The sequence below is a fragment of the Papio anubis genome, chromosome 1, assembly GCF_008728515.1.
Source record: "Papio anubis isolate 15944 chromosome 1, Panubis1.0, whole genome shotgun sequence".
Taxonomy (NCBI): Eukaryota; Metazoa; Chordata; class Mammalia; order Primates; family Cercopithecidae; genus Papio; species Papio anubis.
In genome coordinates, this window is record NC_044976.1 from 49,788,607 (window position 1) to 49,809,035 (window position 20,429).

At 39.2% G+C, this 20,429-nt stretch overlaps 1 protein-coding gene and 1 non-coding gene across 6 annotated transcripts in view; one reads left to right on the forward strand and one right to left on the reverse strand.

The window, feature by feature from the left end:
* Window positions 1–454: 454 nt before the first annotated feature.
* Window positions 455–20,429, reverse strand: part of EPS15 (epidermal growth factor receptor pathway substrate 15) — a 162,125-nt gene continuing 142,150 nt past the window's right edge. For 3 of the 5 annotated variants that reach the window (XM_021941483.2, XM_021941474.2, XM_021941493.2), the window contains 4 exons: window positions 11,403–11,479; window positions 9,300–9,462; window positions 6,606–6,793; window positions 455–2,102 (listed from right to left, as the gene is read on the reverse strand). In XM_021941483.2, the coding sequence (XP_021797175.1) occupies window positions 1,956–2,102; window positions 6,606–6,793; window positions 9,300–9,462; window positions 11,403–11,479 (575 nt within the window). In that variant the 3' untranslated portion in view covers window positions 455–1,955. Of the gene's footprint in view, window positions 2,103–6,605; window positions 6,794–9,299; window positions 9,463–11,402; window positions 11,480–16,943; window positions 18,278–20,429 lie in introns of those variants that run through there. The other 2 variants (XM_021941482.2, XM_031668543.1) reach the window with 2 other exon arrangements.
* LOC116271971 lies at window positions 20,048–20,154 on the forward strand. The gene has a single exon (XR_004180701.1). It is a non-coding gene; the product is annotated as a U6 spliceosomal RNA (small nuclear RNA).

Here is a 20,429-nt window from a genome sequence, read left to right on the forward strand (position 1 = left end):
CTCGTGATCCACCCGTCTCGGCCTCCCAAAGTGCTGGGATTACAGGCTTGAGCCACTGCGCCCGGCCTCGAGTGTTTTTTTAATTAAAAAAATTTTTGAAGCATTTCCAACATTTGCTCATTTTCCCAGTGCAAAAGAAAGTTGTTCAAGTCAACTTACCTTTATCCTAAGGAGTTTAAGAGGAAGAAAACAAACAAAAATACCACCTATCGCAACTCCCAATGCTTAACTTCTCAGTCAAATTTTGCAGAAAATCCTTAGGTCACTGGATTCGTTTATCAAAATTAAAGCCTTGTGATTATGATTCAGCCCTTGCTTCATATGTATGACTTTTATGCAGAAATGTTTCTATTTACAAAGGTAGAAAAAAGTTATTAGCAGTGCAAGACACTGGTTTAAAGTTTGTTTTAAACTGTAGGAGTCCAATTGTGTAATGGAAAGAAAACAAGCACCATTTGAAGAAGAAATGAATTGGATACTTTGAAATTTATTTATAGGCTAGGCAATAAATTACTCAGATTAACACAGATCAATACCACCTTGACTTGGTGACCCAGATAATTCTAATTAGATTTTAGGTGCATTTTTCTTTATCTTGGTATTCAATACATCATCTAAGTCAGTAACCATGTTAAACAAAATTAAAATGACAAGTTACAGCTTACTTCACAGTCTATTTCAAATTCAGCTTGTCCACTAGGTCGGTTTTACAGGAGTGGTCTTTTAACACGTGAAGAGTTTTGATAATCTGGCAGGTCTCTTCTCTCCCAATTAAACAAACAAGAGTTTTGTTGCTAGCTTGACAATTTTATAGGTGAAAAACATGAAGCGAGTAAATAAACTAAACCACAAAGATGGACAAAAAGCAATATGATATAAAACATATCACTTTTTTTCCTATTTGTATTCAGTGAAAGTTTTTACATTTCAAGTAAATGAGCCTTCATTTAAAAAAAAAAAAAAAAACAAGTATATATGAAAAATTAAAGTACCTTCCAGTTCTAGCTTGCTGAAGTTTCTTCTGCAAAAGTACAAAAATAAACCCACTAAGAACTAAACAGGACAGGGCCACGGCAAAGGCAGAATGGCTGCCATGTTAAGACTTTTGCTTGCCTTATACTGATGGGTATATTTTAGGTGATAAATTTTCTCCACTATCTAGCACTTAAAATGAACATTTTCTTACAAACTTTATTTGTAAGAAACTAATTTTTATTAATTAGCAAACACACCGAGAGGTATCTGTTGATCTAAAATTCTCTAAATCCAGATAAATCTTTAAAAAAATTTATTTCACACATGAGGCTTTAATATTTTTAGTTAGGAAAAGATCGAATCTGAGGCTATAATGGTTCAACCTAAAGTGTCCCTTTTCCATACTGGAGTAAATCTGTGCAAAATATTTTTCCTTGTCTCTAAAAAACAAATTAAGTAGTATTTTTACTATAAGGAAATTTAAAAATGCACTTTAGCCAATTTGCACCAATCATAAAAGAAGTAAGATATTCTTTCCCTTATCCTCACTCAACCATTCCAATCAGGGGAGAATACTGCAAACTTTAAGAACCTCACTGGCTATCATCAGAATAACTACAGAACAGCGTAGTGCAGGGTGAAACTATTTCTCTATATTCCAGAAAGCAGAAGCTTGGGTGCTCTAGCTTTACAAGTAAAATAGCACAGGCAGGCAAAAGCTCACAGTAAATGTATACCAGAACAGGGGCCAGGGGCCTAAGTGAAGGTGAATTTGTCTGACTGGGTTACGGCTTTTATAAGAAAAAAAAAGACAAATCTGTAATGAAGAAAAAAAAAAAATCCTAAAATTTTGTCACATTTACAGGAATCTCAAACCTTTTGTATTCCCATGCTCACAGGTAGTTTTGATACACATTGTAAATAGTTTCAGTATTAAGGAAGAAGAGTACTATATTGTTGCCAAAGAACAAGAGAATTCTTCATGCTTCTGATATCTCAGATTTGCTGAGTGCAATAGCCAGTTCTAAGTCTTCTTGTTCTTGCTGATTTAGTCGGGCAAGCCTCTGCTCTTCTTCTCTCTCACTTTCCCTTTTGGCCCATTCGATCATATCTTCCTCAGAGGGATACTGCCATTTAAAAGATCGATGAACAAATGAATAAATAAATGAGTAAAGCAAATAAAAAGGAGGAAATAGTTTTTACAAAAGGACATTAACTTGTTTCACCTGAAGGACTCTGGAAATAGTCTGGTTACTTGTTAATTCTTTTTTTTTTTTTTTTCCTGAAAACATGTTTAATATTATTAAACCGTAGTTTAATTTAAAAAATTAATTCAATCTATAGACAGAATATAAAACTAAATGTTAAAAATATCACTAGGCTAGATGTGATGGCTCATGCCTATAATCCCAGCACTTTGGAGGCCGAGGCAGGTGGATCACCTGAGGTCAGGAGTTCGAGACCAGCTTGGCCAACATGGCAAAACGCCCTCTCAACTAAAAATACAAAAATTAGCCGGGCATGGTGGCGATGCCTATAATCCCAGCTACTTGGGAGGCTGAGGCACAAGAATCACTTGAACCCAGGTGGCGGAGTTTGCAGTGAGCTGCAACTGCACCACTGCACTCCAGCCTGGGTGACAAAGTGAGATTCCATCTAAAAAATACATATATATATATATATAAAATATATATATATAAAATGTTATATATATATCACTAAAAAAAGTAGAAATGCTTATAGTAGATTAGAAGATTTAAAAACAGGAGAGGGCTAGCCTTTTCGATCTAATGTAATGTAAAACATTTACTACTTCAACTTTACTGAGACCCTCACATGATAAATCATTTTTAACTTAATCCCACTGGTAGTTTCCTAACCCTTAATGTATAGAAAAGCTAAGAAGCAAAACAAACAAAAAAAAGCTGATTTTGCTATACATCATATTAAAGTATTGGGTATATAAGCAATACTTTTTTTTTTTTTTGGAGACGGAGTTTCGCTCTTGTTGCCCAGGCTGGATGCTATGGCACAATCTTGGATCACCACAACCTCTGCCTCCCGGGTTCAAGCGATTCTCCTGCCTCAGCCTCCCGAGTAGCTGGGATTACAGGCATGTACCACCACGCCCGGCTAATTTTGTATTTTTAGTAGAGATAGGGTTTCTTCATGTTGGTTAGGCTGATCTCGAACTCCTGACCTCAGATGATCCGCCCACCTTGGCCTCCCAAGAACCTAATCATATTTTATAAAAAGCATTTTGAGCCAGGCATAGTGGCTGACATCTGTAATCCTAGTACTTTGGGAGGCCAAGGTGGGCCAATTGCTTGAGCTCAGACGTTCAAGAAGTTCATCTTGGCAACATGGCAAAACCCTGTCTTTACAAAAAGATTAGCCAGGTATGGTGATGCACATCTATAGTCTCAGCTACTTGGGAGGATCACCTGAGCCTGGGAAGTTGAGGCTGCAGTGAGCTGTGATCATATCACCGCTCTCCAGCCAGATGGACGGAGTGAGCCAAAAAAACAAAAAGAAAAAAAAAGCATTATGAAGATTTCTCCAGGCTTTGGCAACTTTTAGACCAGTCTAAATAAAATCTTAACACTCATAATTATTACGTTGGGGAAACATTTTTATCTACCCCAAACAGCAACCTTGGCAAATACTAAATTAAAAAATTCTAATTGGTTTCAAGTCTTGTCACACAGAAAATCCTTCATGAAAGGATGAAATAAAATACCTTGTCAGGCTTTTGAAATGGTAGTTTTTTTTCCCTAGGGAATTAAGCAAAACTTTGAAATGTGTAACACTTAACACATGTTTTACAATGAAAAAAGAAGCTGTTTTTTATTATACTATACTGAGAGTTTGGAGCAAAATGCCTCAGCTGTTGTTCAGCCTCCTTCCAACCAGATTTGTTGTTGTTGTTGTTGTTTTGAGACGGAGTCTCGCTCTGTAACCCAGCTTGAGGACAGCGGCACTATCTCAGATCCTGCAACCTCCGCCTGGGGCTTAAGTGATCCTCCCACCTCAGCCTCCCTAGCTGGGATTACAGGCCTGCGCCACCACGCCTGGCTAATTTTGTATTTTTAGTAGAGATGGGGTTTCACTATGTTGGCCAGGCTGGTCTCACACTCCTGACCTCAAGTGATCCACCCTGTCTGGCCCCAACCAGATTTTGACTTGCTAAAACCATACTTAAGATATTAAATGCCATGAACTACCACAGGGTTATTTTACACTAAGAGAATTATAACCCCCTAAAAAGGCCAATTTTTGATTCTCTGCTTGAAACAAATCAAATTCCATCTAATGAAAGGTAAGTTGGGCCAGGCACGGTTGTTCACAACTGTAATCCCAGCACTTCGGGAGACCAAGGCAGGTGCATTGCGAGGTCAAGAGATCGAGACCATCCTGGCCAACATGGTGAAATCCTGTCTCTACTAAAAACACAAAAATTAGCTAGGTGTGGTGGTGCATGCCTGTAGTCCCAGCTACTTGGGAGGCTGAGGCAGGAGAATCGCTTGAACCTGGAAGGCGTAGGTTGCAGTGAGCTGACATTACGCCACCGCACTCCAGTCTGGCGACAGAGCAAGACTCTGTCTCAAAAAAAAAAGGAAAGTCAGGCTGGGCACGACGACGGCTCACACCTGTAATCCCCAACATTTTGAGAGGCTGAGGCGGGTGGACCACCTGAGGTCAGGAGTTCAAGACCAGCCTGACCAACATGGAGAAACCCCATCTCTACTAAAAATACAAAATTAGCCAGGTGTGGTGGCACATGCCTGTAATCCCAGCTACTTGGGAGGCTGAGGCGGGAGAATCGCTTGAACCCGGGAGGTGGAGGTTGTGGTGAGCTGAGATCATGCCACTGCACTCCAGCCTGGGCAATAAGAGCAAAACTCCATCTCAAAAAAAAAGTCTGTATAATTCTGACACTCCATTTTTACAATATTCAAAATATTGATTCCTGTTTTGCTCCTTCATATTCAAGAGAAGCCACCAGAACTTAGAGTACAGATTCAAAAGCTGGGAGCTCAGTCGTCTTAGTTGCATGCAGATTCTTTTTCGGAGACAGGGTCTGGCTCTGTCACCCAGGCTGGAGTGCAGTGGCATGATCATGGCTCACTGCAACCTCCACCACCTTAGCCCCCCAAGTAGCTGGGACTACAGATGCTTAAAGTACTTTGGTCTCTTAAAATGCTGGGATTACAGGCGTGAGCCACCATGCCCAGCCTGCATGCAGATTCTTGACTACCTCCTTTCTAACTAGAAATAGCTGCAGGGATAAAGCAACTGGTTGAATGTCCCAATGCTACATTGAGGAGGGAAATATTAGGCAGAATTACCTGGCCACTAGATCTCCTGTTTCCAAAATCATCTCAAGGGCATAAGGTGATAAACAGAAGAAAATTCCTGTTTTATAGAACAGGCAGTGATAACGAAGGTTATTTTGCCTGAAAAAACTGGGAAACTGAAACTTTGTTACCCAGTCTAAGAATTTTACTTAAAAATAACTTGTTTTTACTGAATAATGATGGAATATATGACATTGCTTTATGTCCCTCTAGACTGATACCTCCATGGTTGGTGGCCCCATTTCTGTGATTTTATACACCCTGCTTATGCTGTTATCATGGCACCCTTCCACTGTTTCTAATGATCTTCCTATTAGACATCTCTGAAAGAATGCAGAGTAAACATGAGAAGTTAGTGAATTAGATCTCTCCGAATAATTAAAGATTGTTTAAATCCTGACAACCATTTATTTATTTATTTCATAAAACTGGCATTTACATTTTTTAAAAGTGACTATATAAGTTTAATAGTGCCGGGCGCGGTGGCTCAAGCCTGTAATCCCAGCACTTTGGGAGGCCGAGGCGGGCGGATCACGAGGTCAGGAGATCGAGACCATCCTGGCTAACATGGTGAAACCCCGTCTCTACTAAAAATACAAAAAACTAGCCGGGCGTGGTGGCGGGCGCCTGTAGTCCCAGCTACTCGGAGGCTGAGGCAGGAGAATGGCCTGAACCTGGGAGGCGGAGCTTGCAGTGAGCCGAGATCGCGCCACTGCACTCCAGCCTGGGTGACACAGCGCGAGACTCCGTCTCAAAAAAAAAAAAAAAAAAAGTTTAATAGTTTTACTTTCTATTCAAATAATCTCTGGCCCTATCCTCTGATATAATATTTGCTGACTGGTCTCAGAAATCATTAAAACTTTATACACACATACACAGCTGCAAATGCACAAACTTATTACTGGCATTGTTAATCTAGTGGGCAGACATCAATGACTCTGTAATTGTTCATTAAGTCATCATCACCCATAACCATCCACAAAATAACAACTGTTAGGATTTTACTTATATTACCAAGACTAAGAGAAATATTTACAAAACAACTTGTATATATGACAAGAACTAAGACGACTAAAATCATTTGTGCAATGGAACAACCATAGAACTGTCAAAACAGGATCAAACAGAGGTTTTTCTTGGGGGAAGAACGAAAGATTATTTTTAGTATCTTGGTAAATTTAGTTAAAATGATGCAAACTTGGCAGACTCCAAAATAATCTTTGAAAACTCTTCAAAGATTTTTCCCCCAAAAAACTTATTCACAGTACTTACAGCACTGAAGTTGGCAAAATTGCTTGGATCAGCCTCTCTATTGGTAGTGGTAGTAGCAGAAGAAGTGAATGGATCACAAAACATTTCAGGATCTTTTTCTTTGGGGCTATCATTGCCTGGGAAAGGCTGAAATGGATCATTCAGTTTAAAGGGATCAGGAGAATCCAGTTTGTTGATGGATCTTTTCCCTGGATCAAAATCATCACAATTAATTCAACCAATAAATACAGCAAATACAAGCACACAAGAACATGTACACAGATAGCATTAAAGTACCATGGGTAGAGGATGACTGAGTACCTAAAACACATTCTTGTCTTAAATGGCAACACCAACTATCTGTCCTCAAATTCTTCACACATGATCTCTCAAATAGATTCTAGCTATGTGCAGCTAATGAAACAAATAGCAAAGCAAGGATGGGCCAGGAATCATATTTTTGTCCAGAGATTGAATACCACCATCCCCCAGCCACAACCAAGCAGCATGTTCCCAAAAAGAGAGACGAATGGATTAAACAGAAGGAGAATAATAAAGAATAAAGACAGAAATGGCCTGCCTCTGCTGTTATAAACCTCAGCCTGATAACAGTTATCCACTAGTGGCAGTAAGAGCAAATGACCTCTGAAAAATGGGAAAATTCTTCTGATTTTTCTCTAGTTCTAGATACAATACCTAGGAGCATAAAATTTTAAAATTACTGTAGTAAAACCCTGCCAATTTTTTGTTATTTACTGTATTTCAAAATGAAGAAAAAATGTTTTGAAGCCCAGGGCCTAAATCTTTGTGGTTGCTGATCAAATAATCTCTGACCCAACAATAGTATTCTGTCCTATTAGTCACTCACTAATTCATTACCATTTTCAAACAAGTTCTCTAAGTCTTACTTAAACTTAGTACTTCTTGAAGAAAAGATAATAAAATTAGGGATCAAAATATCTCTAAATATATTTTTTTCCTAAAATGCATAAGCTGGTAATAGTAATCATAACACAACAGATTCCATCACTGTAGCTGCTTAGAAAAGATGCTCATATCTCAATGGATCCTTCCAATAATCCTGTGAAAGTAGGCAAAATTAGAATTGCTGCCAATATTTAACAGCCAACGGTCAGATATATGAAATTATACACTTAAGATCACAGTTAGGGAACATCCAGAAACAGAACCCAGATTTTTAGACTCCCAGTTCAGTGCTCTTTCCAACAAACCAGTCTTTTCCTTAATCTTTTTACAATGATATACAATCACTTGGTTGAAGATTCTGAGATTTAACAAAAGCACTAGCATATTATTTTACTTAAGATTTAAAAAAACAACCTCACTATTAGCATCATGCAAGTGTAAAAAGTTAAATGTGCAAATTAACCATTATTTATTTTTAAATATATTCTGGCAACCTCACTTCTAGAAATATATGACATAAGCTACTTTTCCTTAGAAGGAATCACTTAACTCATTTACCTGATTTTTCAACAGATTATCAGGTATTAACAACTGTACATGCAATCCTTTCAGTCAAAGAAAAAAAACTTACCTGCTCAAGACCATGGAAAGGTTATGATGAAAAGGCAGTATTAACCTGTAACTACTGAGACTGAAAATTTCCCAAGGAATGAGGTATGATTTTTTTAAAAATGTACTAAAATGTGTCTTCTCACATAATAGCCCAACAGCACTACAACTACTCAAGGAATTATCCTTTTACCCACTTATTATGACCTAAAAACAAAACAAACTTTCCTTTGTATAGTGCTAAACATATACATACACACACATACTAATCATACAAACAAAAATAAGAGAAAAATCACTATTAGAAAAGAGTCTTGGCCAGGCATGGTGGCCCACACCTGTAATCCCAGCACTTTGGGAGGCCGAGGTGGGCAGATCACTTGAGGTCAGGAGATAGAGACCAGTCTGGCCAACATGGTGAAACCCAATCTCTACTAAAAATATAAAAATTAGGTAGGCATGGTGGATCATGCCTGTAATCCCAGCTACTCGGGAGGCTGAGGCAGGAGAATCCCTTGAACCCGGGAGGCAGAGGCTGCAGTGAGCTGAGATTGTGCCACTGCACTCCAGCCTGGGAGACAGAGCAAGTTTCCATCTCAAAAAAAAAAAAAAAAAAAAAAAAAAGAATCTTTTAAGTTAGCTAAAATACCATTTTCCTTCAAGAAAACCAATACTTTGTTTCAAATCACTATATTGCTGAATTCTGGATACTAAAGAGGCCATATATTCTCACATTAAAGGACTTAAGAAGACTTTATATGTTACGGGAAAAGGACTTTGAAACAATCTTCTCTTAAATAAATTATAATTAAAACACCAAAGTACAGGAGACTGCTATTCAAATGGATAATCAATGAGTTTCTAAAAGGCAAAGAGATTTTCTTGACACTTTCCCTTTTCCATTTACTGCCTCTCTGAAATGATTAAGTTAAAAAAAAAAAAAAAAGAAAAGAAAAACAGGTCTTAGCAGAAAGACAGCTCATGAAATGTACACATGCTGATCTCTTAGGTGCATGTCTGTAATTCGGCAGTTAGGTCAGAATGAATGACAGCAGGAAGCTTCTGACATATGTTTGACTTGTTTCATTTAAAGCCCTTTATATAAGTAAGCTCCACACAATACTTTTCAGAAAGAGAAAAGCCATGTAGTTGACTGAAGAAAAGTACCAAATCTCATACCAGGTGGTGGTGGGCAGGGTCTTGTTGGAGTTCCGACCTTTGGTGGTAGCGCTGGGGGTTCATCTTCACTTTTCACCGATGTTTCCTCAAATACATTTTTTGTAATCATTGCATTGCTTACAGAGCTCGATGTGGCTGAACTAAAAGGATCTTCATTGTTGACCTTTGTTTAAAAAGAAATGGTTATACATGGCTACACCAAGCAAACTGTGGTAGTCATGTAGCATTTAGAATAATGACTTAAGTATTATACAGTTTTATTTAATTCTGAGACCACTGTCATTTTAACCTTTGCATTCAGAGTCCAATGGGAGAAATTTTTGAAAAAAAGTTATTCTATATGAGTAGTGATTCTAACATCATTACTTATTAAGAGTAACAGATCAAACCAAAAAAAGTTCAATCTAGATTAAAAGTTTGTCAAGCTTCAGGAAATATTCAATGCAAAACCACCTGAGGCCCATTTTAAAGGGATTGAATGCCTTTCCACAAAGAATATCTGATCTAAATGGTAATGAAAGGAAAAAAAAAATGGATTCCATACTTCCTAATGAACTTAAATATGAGATTTAATACTAATGCAAAGAAAATGACATCTTGACAAACTATAAAGACAACCTGAAAGTCAATGGTTTTTTTTTTTTTTTTTTTTTTTTAAGAGGCAGGAGTCTCCTAAGTATCCTAAGCTGGAGTACAGTGGCACAATCATAGCTCACTGCAGTCTTGAACCCCTGGGCTCTAGGGATCCTCCTGCCTCAGTTAGCTTCTTGAATAGCTAGGACTACAGGCATGTACCAACATGCCTAGCTATTTTTTTATTTTGTAGAGATGGGGTTTTGTTATGCTGCCCAGTCTGGTCTTGAACTCCTGGGCTCAAGCAATCCTCTCATCTCAGCCTCCTAAGATGCTGGGATTACACGCTTGAGTTACTGCAAAGTAAGCCTGAAAGTCAATTTTTTAAAGCAAACTGATCCCACGAAATAATTTTTTTTTTTTTTTTTTGAGATGAGGTCTCACTCTAAGGTTGGAGTATAGTGGCACAATCTAGGCTCAACTGCGACCTCTGCCTCTTGGGCTCATGTGATCCTCCCACCTCAGCCTTCCGAGCAGCTGGGACTACAGGTGCGCACCACCATGCCTGGCCAACTTTTTGTATTTTTTGGTCAAGACGAGGTTTCGCCATGTTGCCCAGGCTGGTCTTGAACTCCTGAGCCCAGACAATCCACCTGCCTTGGCCTCTGAAAGTGCTGGGATAACAGGCATGAGCCACCGCGCCTGGCTGGAATGATAAATCTTAATGTGTGTCTGAAGACCCTGCCTTTCGAAAGTTAACAAAAGATTAACTTTTCTATAATGAATCATATACTTCACAATTTTACATTTATTTAGGCAATGCTCAACAGTGACATTTTGGGCTGGACATAACTGCATATTGTGGGGGATTAGAGAGTGGACTGTATTAAATAGCATCCCTCATCTCTATCTTCTAGATATGAGTAGCATCTCCTACTCAACTGTGAAAACCAAAAAGGTCTCTAGACATTGCCAAATGTTCCTCTGGTGGCAAAATAACCCTCAGTTGAGAACCAAGGAACCAACAATCTAATCCTCCTTTTCTCTTAGCCCGAATCAATACCACAGCCACAGTGGAAAATAAGTAGTGGACATTTAGTACTGGACTTTGTGTATTAATTACCTTAATACTGACCCTAACAACCTCAGAACATAAAATCAAGTAACCAACACAGAGAGGACGAAATAAAAACCCAGATTTTACACCTATTGACCCAGACAGTCAACAGGGGGAAAATGTGGTTCAACTGAGAGAAACATGTTTAAAAAGACAGAAGACTAAATATGAAGTTGCTGAGCAAACATGCCAATAGAAAATTATAATTACCTATACCATCAATACAGTCTAGTTATATAAAGAAATGTGTCTAACTATAATGTTATCTTTCATTTCTATCTGAAATCAACATTTGCTGTGATTTACTGAAATCAAGTTGCAACTTTGTGAAAGGACTATGTAATTCAAAGGAGGATTGCTCTTTTGGTGGAAACACAGTATGTTTTCCCTTCCCATTAATTACTGTAAATTACCTTTGACAATGTGCTGAAGTCGGCGAATCCATCTCCAAATGATTCATTCCCAAAAACAGAAGCAAAGGGGTCTGTGGCTAAAATGAATAAAGAAAATAAATGAAACAGGACAGTAGGACATTTTTTTTTTTTTTTTTTTTTTGAGACAGAGTCTCACTCTGTCACCCAGCCTGGAGAGCAGTGGTACACTCATGGCTCACTGCAGCCTCAATCTCCTAGGCTCAAGTGATCCTCCCACCTCAGCCTCCTGAGTAGCTGGGACTATGTGTATGTGCCACCGTGCCTAATTTTTGTATTTTTTGTGGGGATGGGGTTTTGCCATGTTGCCCAGGCTGATCTCAAACTCCTGGGTTCAAGTGATCCTCCTGCCTCAGCCTCCCAGAGTGCTGGAATTATAGGCATGAGCCACCAAATCCAGCCAAGGCATCAAATTTCATGTTTTCTTTTGGTTAATAACATTCAGACAGTTGAAAACATACAATCTCAAATATTAATTCCTGAATTTATGACTGACACCCACAAAGACAGAGTGTATACTGATAACCTCACAAGATGTATTCCTTTGTATAAATCAACTGATGAATGATTTATAGGTAAAGTAATAGCAAATAAAGTAATGATTTATAGGTAAAGTATAGGTAAAGTAATAACTAGATGATTTATAGGTAAGGCTTTGGAATACATGTCAAATAATATTCTATGAACTTAAATTACTGCTAATAAAGACATCAAGAAGTACAAAAAGCTAATACAATGCCATTAATGCCACATTTCATACTCATCCTTCAAGGCCCATTTCAAATGCTACCTCATCAACAAACCCTGGAGTAACTTAGGTGTCACTACTTCCCACAGCAAGAAGTAATTTTTTCCTTCTCTGCGGCACTAATTGCATTCTAGTTTGTACCATGGTTACCTGTAACTGATCACCCTTATTAGATGGTAAGGTCCTTGAAAACAGGGAATAAATCCTATCCAAAGAAGAACGGACAGTCAACAAACATTTGTTGACCATATACCAAGTCTGAGAAAATAAAATGATACAATTCCTACCCTTGAAAAAGTTCACAGGCTAGTAAAAGATATGTAAACAAATAATAATAAAACAGTCTTATATGGGTCATGAGAGAGGTACGAAAAACTTGTAGTGGGAGACACTAACTGCCTGGGTGAATCTGGAAAAGGAGCAAAGAAGCCACTACATTTAGCTTTTAAATAAAATCTTTTGAATAAGAAATGGAGTTTACCAAATAGATAAACATGGGGAAAAGAAACCAGGCTACCAGGCAGAAGGAACAGTAACTACAAAAGTATATTTAATGGGCCAGGTGCAGTGGCTCATACCTGTAATCCCAGGACTTTGGGAAACATAGATGGGTAGATCATTTGAGGCCAGGATTTCGAGACCAGCCTGGCCAACATGGAGAAACCCTGTCTCTACTAAAAATACAAACAATTAGCTGCGCATGGTGGCACATGCCTGTAACACCAGCTGCTTGGGAGGCTGAGGCAGGAGAATTGCTTGAACCCAGGAGGCGGAAGTTGCAGTGAGCCGAGATCACGACACTGCACTCCAGCCTGGGTGACAGAGCATGTCTGTCTCCAACAAACAAAGAAACAAAAAAGTATATTTAATCAATGTTTCACAGGCCTGAGAAGTTGTTTCTTCCATCACATTGCACTTACCAAGTAGACTAACATTTTCAGCTGGAATGCATGATCTACTCTGAGATAGGTTTCACCTATTCAGGTGCAAGGACTACCAATAACATCAAATAATGTTTATAGGAATTGCTGCCTGATACAGGAAGATGGAAAGAAACAAAGCAAACAGTTGGAAAGGAAGGCAAGCAAAGAACTGCAAAAGAGAAGGCAAGACAAAGAGGCATAGAAAAGTTCTCCTCAGGCCGGGCACAGTGGCTCACGCCTGTAATCCCAGCACTTTGGGAGGCCGAGGCGGGCAGATCACACCTGAGGTCAGGAGTTCGAGACCAGCCTGGCCAACACGGTGAAACCCTGTCTCTACTAAAAATACAAAAATTAGACGGGCATGGTGGTACACGCCTGTAATCTCAGCTACTCGGGAGGCTGAGACAGGAGAATCACTTGAACCTGGAAAGTAGGGGCTGCAGTGAGCTGAGATTGTGCCACTGCACTCCAGCCTGGGCGACAGAGTGAAACTCTGTCTCAACAAAAAAAAAAAAAAAAAAAAGAGTTATCCTCAAACTATGCTTAGAACAAAAGTGTGCCTACCCACCTATTTGAATGTGTAAAGTGTGCCCATATCTCTAAAAATGAGTATATCTTGGACATAATAAGAGGAGCAAAGAAGATACACTATTTTTGTTTGCTTTGTCACCAAACATTTCGTTACCAAGACAGCCGCAGATGAGGGGGAGCCCGAGTGGGAAAAAGGACTGGGTAGAAGCACAGAAAAATCAGGCCTTTAAGGATATACCAGCAACTCTGATCCTGAAGAGGATGTTGGGAAGTTCAGGGTTATAGGAAATCCTACAATTCTAGCTATAAAAGACGGCCTTTTCATTGATACATATGTGCCAAGTCCTCAGCCTGGGGCCCAGCCTCATCGTAGGTACTGTTTCAGGGTTTCCCTTCTTTCTCTCCTTTTCCTGTTATATCTCGGCTCACTGCAACCTCTGCCTCCCAAATTCAAGTGATTCTCGTACCTCAGCCTCCCAAGTAGCTGGGAATACAGGTGTGTGCCACCACACCTGGTTAATTCTTTGTATTTTTAGTAGAGACAGGATTTCATCATGTTGGCCAGGCTGGTCTCAAACTTCTGACCTCCAGTGATCTGCCGGCCTAAGCCTCCCAAAGTGCTGGGATTATAGGCCACCTGCCCGGCTCCTGTTATTTCTGATGCTGAGGTAGCTGAGGCACAGCCTGAGTGGGGTGAAGATGCTCTCCCTGACTGCTGACAAGGGAAAGAGTTGGGCTCATTTCACTTGTGGGACTGAAAATGTGCTTCATGCCTTTTCTCTGTCCTGTCCCACAGCCTTTACAAGTCACAACATGTGTGCAATAGCCTGAGTTAGGTCAGATTTGACTGGAATATTGTGAAGCATATATTGTGAACAAAATTAATTAAAAAAATTACTCTTCTATATGAAGAATATATAGTACATTACTAAAGAGTTTTTCTACACTTTCCTCATAAATGACCTATTTAGCACTAAACACTGTGGAAAGACAAATCTTAGATGAACGACAAATAACCTTCTCAGATACTGATCATGGTTGATATGAGGCAGAGAGGCCTGTTCAGGAGGCAGAGGCTTGTTCAGAAAGCAGAAGGACTCACTGAGTTGAACTTGTTCAGATCACATGTAAGACACCTGCTGGGGGGAGTTCCAGAAACACTTTTAGAGAAACCATGCAGGTGACTTTCTTCCTCTTGGTGCACACAGGAGCTATGAGCCAGCAGAACCGGGCTTTAGGTGCACACATGACCTCATTAGTACCGCCTCTCCCCCAAGAATAAAGGTAATGAATGCTTTGGAAAAATATATAAAAGTATAATTAAAAAATCATCCCTAAATCTCACTATCAGAAATAACCCTTATGAATATTTCAGCATACTTCTTTAACAGCCTTTATTCCTGGTATTTTTTTCTTACATATCTGAGATCATGCTATGCTGATATGGTTTTTTGTGAAGGTGTACATGATAAAGCCACATTTTAGGTATATCACTTTTTATCCTTTACCCTGATTTAATCACAGTACTCATCAGTATTTGACATATATTTGTTTATTGCCTATCTTTCTTATACAAACTCTATGAAGACAGGAACTTTGTTTTGTTCACAGTTGTATCCTCAAGGCATAGCACAAGGTCTGGAAAATAGGAGATGCTCATATTTGTTGAAAATATGCAAAGAAAAAAGGGACAAAACTGTCTATTAAGAATCCTCCAAACAAATATAACATTTCTTAGCACAACCAGCTGAATAACAAGGAATAAGGGAAACCAATTTTAAGGCTCACAAATAATTCCCTGAAAAACAGCTAACTACCAGAAATCTTGACATGTGTCACATAACAATGTTTGGTCAACAACAGACTACATATATGATGGTGGCCCAATAAGATTATAATTGGGCTAAAAAATTCATATCACCTAATGACTTCATAGCCATCATAATATCCATAGTCCTTACTCATGCGTTTGTGGTGATGTTGATGTAAACAAACCTGTGTTGCCAGTCGTATCCAGGTATAGCACACACAATTATGTGGAGTACACAATGCAGGTTTAGTATCCCTTATCTGAAATGCTTGGGAGAAGGAGTGTTTTGGATTTCAGATTTTTGCAGATTTTGGAATATTTGCACTGTATATGCTTATAAGTTCAGTATCCCAAATCCAAAAATCCTGAAACCCAAAATGCTCCAACGAGCATTTCCTTGGAGCATCATATTAGTGCTCAAAAAGGTTTAGATTTTCAAATTTTAGACTTTTCAGACCTCAGATACTCAACCCATATTTGATAATGATAATAAACAACTATGTTACTGGTTTACATATTTACTATACTATACTTTTTAATTGTTATTTTATTATTATTTTGTTTGTTTTTTTTTTTTTTTTTTTTTTTTAAAAGACGTAGTCTCACTCTGTAGCCCAGGCTGGAGTGCAGTGGCATGATCTCGGCTCACTGAAACCTCCGCCTCCTGGGTTCAAGCGATTCTCCTGCCTTAGCCTCCTGAGTAGCTAGGATTATAGGCACGTGCCACCATGCCTGGCTAATTTTTGCACTTTTAGTAGAGACAGGGTTTCGCCATGTTGGCCAGGCTGGTCTCAAACTCCTGATCTCAGGTGATCCACCCACCCCGGCCTCCCAAAGTGCTGGGATAACAGGCATAAGCCACCACGCCCAGCCTATTTTGTTTTTTTTTGAAATGGACTCTCGCTCCGTTGCCCAGGCTGGAGTGCAGTGGTGCGATCTTGTCTCACTGCAACCTCCGCCTCCCAGGTTCAAGGGATTCTTGTGCCTCAGCCTCCCGAGTAGCTGGCATTACAGGTGTGTGCCAACACACCCAGCTAATTTTTTTTTGTATTTTTTAGTAGAAATGGAGTTTCACCACGTTGGCCGGGCTGGTCTCGAACTCCTGACCTCAGGTGATCCATCCACCATGGCCTCTCAAAGTGCTGGGATTACAGGTGTGAGTCACTATGCCCGGCCAATCATTATTTTAGAGTGTATGTCTTCTACTTATACAAAAAGTAAGTTAACTGTAAAACAGCCTCAGGCAGGTCCTTCAGGAGATGTACCAGAAGAAGGCATTGTTATCATAAGAGATGACAGCTTCATGTGTTTGATTGCCCTCAAAGACTTTCCAGTGGGACAAGATGTGGAGGTGGAAGACGGTGATATTGATGGTCCTGACCCCGTGTAGGCCCAGGCTCATGTGTGTTTGTGTCTTAATTTTTTTTCCTTCTTTTTTTCTCTTTTGCATCTTACTTTTAAGAAAAAAGTTTAAAAGTAAAAAAAAAAAAAAAAATTTAAAAGTAGGCAAAGTTTAGATATAGAGGAAGAAAATATTTTTGTACAGCTGTATACTGTTTTAAGCTAAGGGTTTCTTACAAGAGTCAAAAAGTTCAAAAAATTTTTGAAGTTTTACAAAGTAAAAAAGTTACAGTAAGATAAGGTTAATTTATTATCAAAGAAAAATATTTTCATAAATTTAGCGTAGTGTAAGTGTACAGTGTTAATAAGGTTTACAACAGTGTACACTGATGTCTTAGGCCTTCACATTCACTGATTACTTGACTCACTGACTCACCCAGAGCAACTTCTAGCCCTGCAAGCTCCGTTCATTGTTAAGTGCCCTATACAGGTGTACCATTTCTATTTTCTATACGGAATTTTTACTCTATGTTTTCTATGTTTAGATACATAAATACCATTGTGTTACAACTGCCTACAGTATTCAGTATAGTATTCAAAGCTGTATAAGTTTGTAGCCTAGGAGCAATAGGCTATATGACAAATAGCCTAGGTATGCAGTAAGCTACACCATCTAGGTTTATGTCAGTATACGTTCTGATGTTCCCCTAACAACACATTTTCCCATCATTAAGCAATGCATGAGTATACATAAATTCATACCTGCCCATGCACACACATTTTTTTCATAAAAAAATTAAGTAGTCTTCACAGGAGTTGCTGCTATTGCTGGAGTTTGTGGGTTGCAGGAAGCTAGGCCTAGTGGGCGGCATGTGTCAAGATGTCAGAGCTGGCAGTGCAGAAGGCAGTGGTCCACCTTCCGGTGCTGCTCAGTGTGGTGGATCGTTTCAACTGAATCAGCAAGGTTGGAAACCAGAAGTGCATTGTTGGTGTGCTTTTGGGGTCATGGCAGACAAAAGTACTTGATGTATCCAACAGTTCTGGAATCCCTTTTGATGAAGATGACAAAGATAATTCTGTCTGGTTTTTAGACCACGATTATTTGGAAAATGTATGGAATGTTTGAGAAAATTAATGCCAAAGAATAGTTCAGTGGTACCACACAGGGCCTAAACTACACAAGAATGACATTGCCATCAATGAACTCATGAAAAGACACTACCCTAACTCAGTATTGGTATTACTGACTGAAACTAAAGGATCTGGGTCTGCCCACAGAAGCATATATTTCAGTGAGAGAAGTCCATGATGATGGCACTCCAACCTCAAAAACATTTGAGTATGCGACTAACGAAACTGGAGCAGAGGAAGCTGAGGCAGCTGGAGCTGAACACTTGTTACAAGACATCAAAGAGGCTACAGTAGACAGTCTTTCCCAGCTGATCACAAAGAAGTCCATGGTTTGAGGAGACTGAACTCCAAGCTTCTGGATATCAGGAGCTACCTGGAAAAAACAGCCACAGGCAAGCTGCCAATCAACCACCAGATCATTAGCTGCAGGAAGTCTTCAATCTGCTGCCAGACATCAGCCTGCAGCAGTCTGTCAAGGCCTTTTATCTGAAGACCAACGACCAAATGATGGTGGGGTACATTGCCTCCCTGATACATTCCGTAGTTGCCCTGCACCACTTTATCAACAAGATTGCCAATCAGCATGTAGAGAAGAAAGAAGGGCAGGAAACAGAAGGAAGCAAAAAGGACAGAAAAGATGACAAAGAGTAAGATATAGATAAGGAAAAGAGTGATGTGAAGAAAGAAAAGAAAAAGGAGAAAAAGTTAAAGATGTAGCTTTTGAATTTGTAAATTAAAATCTTATAAACTAAATCAGTATGTCACTAGAAGGTTCTTGTTAAAAAGCTGTCCTGATTAGAGCTCTACGCCTCGGGTCACTCTTGAATGGATAGAGGGACTGATCTCAAACCTAAACTGCAGCATCAGCTGCTATGAGTTTAGGATAAGATAGCTCAGGCTTCAGATTGTATGAGAAAAATGAAGAGATTTCAATGTAACATTTTTGGCACTCCTCATTCTTTTATCTATAAAACCAGGAGTTGAATTTTCCCCATCTTCAAAGACTCGTGGGGTCTGTTTCTGGTCTCATGGGGGCTGCTAAATGGAATGCACGAATTTCATATGTTCTCTGCCTCATACCACCTTGAGTTTTGACCCTTCTGAACTCTGCTGAGAATAGCGCACCATGTTTTGGACCTGTACTTCTGGCATTCTCAGGATTTGGGATCCAGCTCCATATATTATTTACCTTCAAAGACACAATTAAATGGCTTGAGGTCAGGAGTTTGAGACCAGCCTGGTCAACATGGTGAAACCCTGTCTCTACTAAAAATACAAAAATTAGCTGGGCGTGGTGGTACATACCTGTAATCTCAGCTACTTGGGAAGCTGAGGCAGGAGAATCACCTGAACCCAGGAGATGGAGGTTGCAGTGAGCTGAGATTACACCACTGCACTCCAGTCTGGGTGACAGAATGAGACTCTATCTCAAAATAAAAATAATAAATAAATGTATCCCTTCCAATTAAAACAGAATAAAACTAAAAATTAATAGCAGAAGCAAAACTAGATGACCTACAAATAGGTGGAAATTAAATATCACATTCAACCAACTGGTCAAAGAAAAATCCCAAGGAAAATTAGAAAATATCTTAAAACAAATGAAAATGAAAACACAGCATTACCAAAACTAATGGGATGTAGCAGCAAAAGCTGTGCTCAGATAAACTTCTAACTATAAATACTTAAAAAAAGAAGAGTTCAAATCAACAACCTAACTTCACACTGTAAAGGATCTAAAAAAAGAAAAGCAAGCTAAACTCAAAGCAGAAAGAAATGAACAATAAAAATTGGAGCAGAGACAACACAGACAAGAGAAAAATAGAGAAAATCAACAGAACCACGTTTGTTCTTTGAAAAGATCAACAAAATTGACATTCCTATAGCTAGATGGACTAAGAAAACAAGACTCAATAACTAAAATCAGAAATGAAAGAGGGGACATTACCAATAATTTCACAGAAATAAAAAGGATTGTTAAGACAGTGCTATGAACAATTATACATCAACAAACTGAATAGTATAAATGAGAACAAATTCCGAGAAGCACAACTTATGGAGAACGAGTCACAAAAACACAGAAAATCTGAATTGACTCATAACTAATAAAGAGATCAAATCTGTAATCAAAAACCTTCCAACAGTGCTCACTTCAGCAGCACATATACTTAAACTGGAAGGATACAGAGAGGTTTAGCATGGCCCCTGTGCTAGGATAACATGCAAATTTGTGTGGCATTCCATATTTTTAATTTTTTTTGAGACAGAGTCTTGCTTTGTTGCCCAGGCTGGAGTGCAGTGGTGTAATCTCGGCTTACTGAAACCTCCACACCCTGGGTTCAAGCGATTCTCCTACCTCAGTCTCCTGAGTAGCTGGGATGACAGGCGCCCACCACCACACCCGGCACATTTTTGTATTTTTAGTAGAGATGGGGTTTCACCATGTTGGCCAGGCTGGCCTTGAACTCTTGACCTCAAGTGATCCACCTGCCTCGGCCTCCCAAAGTACTGGGATTACAGACGTG